We start from the raw sequence: 1,353 nt of genomic DNA, 5'->3' as shown, positions 1-1,353 counted from the left end.
CAGGCAAGCTACAAGTCTACATCATTCATGATGCCAAAAGTAAATGCACCAATAAGCCAAGAAGCAAGGATTAATTTGATAAATAATGTTTATTCTGCTCACAATATGAAAGTTCAATAAATACAAAGATCTATATACAAAAATAAAACGTTAGAATACATATTTTGTTAAAATTAACAAAAGAAAAACAGAGGTTTTGTGCATAAATCTTGTCATTGTTGCAATGAAAAGGGTTCAGTGGATTGATCACCACATCTCTCAACACAGTCCAGAGAAGGTGACATTTTGGTTTTGTTGCTGTAGCATCCAGTACTGCTCGCTATTCAAGCAAACTCCACCTGGAACCTGACAACAGAAGACAGTTTTTTTTTTATTAGAAACTCATTTAGCTTTAACATTTTGGAATGTAATCAAAAATTGTGCTGCAAATCTTTATAGAAAATATTTTTTCAATAATATATGTTATGTTTATTATATTAACATACCTGATATGAATTCTGCAGAAAGGGCTGCTGGGCTTTGCTCATGGTGTTACAGCTTGGCTCTTCGGGACTGTAACTGGCTGCTGGCTGACCCAGGAAATTGTTGAAGGTTTGGGTATGCTCCACTGAGTTTGAGGATTTCTTCTGCTCCAGCACTTCCTCGCTGAGGCCCAGTTGGGCTGACAGGAAAGAGATGTAGCGAATGGTGAGGCGCAGAATCTCAATCTTGGTCAGAGTCTGGCTGGCTGGTGCCACTGAATGTGGGAGGTATGATCTGAGGTGATGCAGAGCCTTGGTCAAATCCCTCATCCTCAGCTTCTCCCTCTCGCTGGCAGTCTGGCGCTTTTTACCCGGGTACCTGGATCTGGACTTCTTTGTTGCAGAAGAGGATTTGGAGCAGAGTGGAGTCTGGTGAGTGAGATGAGGTGCTGCAGGGGTATTAAAGATTAAGCAGTCCAAGGGATCTTGTTCACTTCCAAATGTTAGGAGGGAAGTAGGGGAGAAGCAGAAGGAGTCCACAGAGGAAGTAGGAGACAGGCTGTTGCCAGTGCTGCTGTAACCAGCGTCTGAGGCAGGATCAGAAGCCAGAGATTTTTCTAACAGAGATTCGCAGTCAAAGAGGAAAGAGTTCTCCTGGAGTGGGAGAGGAGAAAAGTAGGATACCTCCATTGTGGCTGCTGTAGGCTCTTCTTTGAGAAGTCAGCTGTTAGTATGTTGCTGGTAAGGCAGGCAGAGGATACTGAGGAGGTACATGGAGGCTGCTCCATATATGTGGTGGGAGGTGTGAGGTTGCACCTCTGACAGCCACCTCTGGTCCTGAGAAACTCTGGGACCACAGATGACACCTAGGCTAGGGGGTCCCATGGGAATC

At 44.2% G+C, this 1,353-nt stretch overlaps 1 protein-coding gene across 1 annotated transcript; it reads right to left on the bottom strand.

Moving 5' to 3' along the window:
• Positions 1-258: 258 nt before the first annotated feature.
• LOC146582851 (uncharacterized) lies at positions 259-1,151 on the bottom strand. Its single transcript, XM_085279729.1, has 2 exons — positions 486-1,151; positions 259-345 (listed from the first exon to the last, which is right to left on the bottom strand). Exons 1-2 carry the CDS (start codon positions 1,149-1,151, stop codon positions 259-261), a joined length of 753 nt encoding a protein of 250 aa, XP_085135855.1.
• Positions 1,152-1,353: the final 202 nt, after the last annotated feature.

Source organism: Mchenga conophoros, linkage group LG1, assembly GCF_057382185.1.
Source record: "Mchenga conophoros isolate Kocher_MC1m ecotype Shallow Benthic linkage group LG1, M_conophoros_male_GT1.1, whole genome shotgun sequence".
Taxonomy (NCBI): domain Eukaryota; kingdom Metazoa; phylum Chordata; class Actinopteri; order Cichliformes; family Cichlidae; genus Mchenga; species Mchenga conophoros.
Note: the sequence above shows the minus strand (reverse complement) of the source record. Positions and strands in the feature narration are given on the sequence as shown.

Bases quoted from the DNA above. Each gene is read 5' to 3' on its own strand.
- LOC146582851 (XM_085279729.1), bottom strand. From the start codon at position 1,151: ATGGAGGTATCCTACTTTTCTCCTCTCCCACTCCAGGAGAACTCTTTC. The intron at 346-485 runs GTATGTTAATAT...TTCTGTTGTCAG, and splicing joins TTCTGCAGAATTCATATCAG to GTTCCAGGTGGAGTTTGCTT.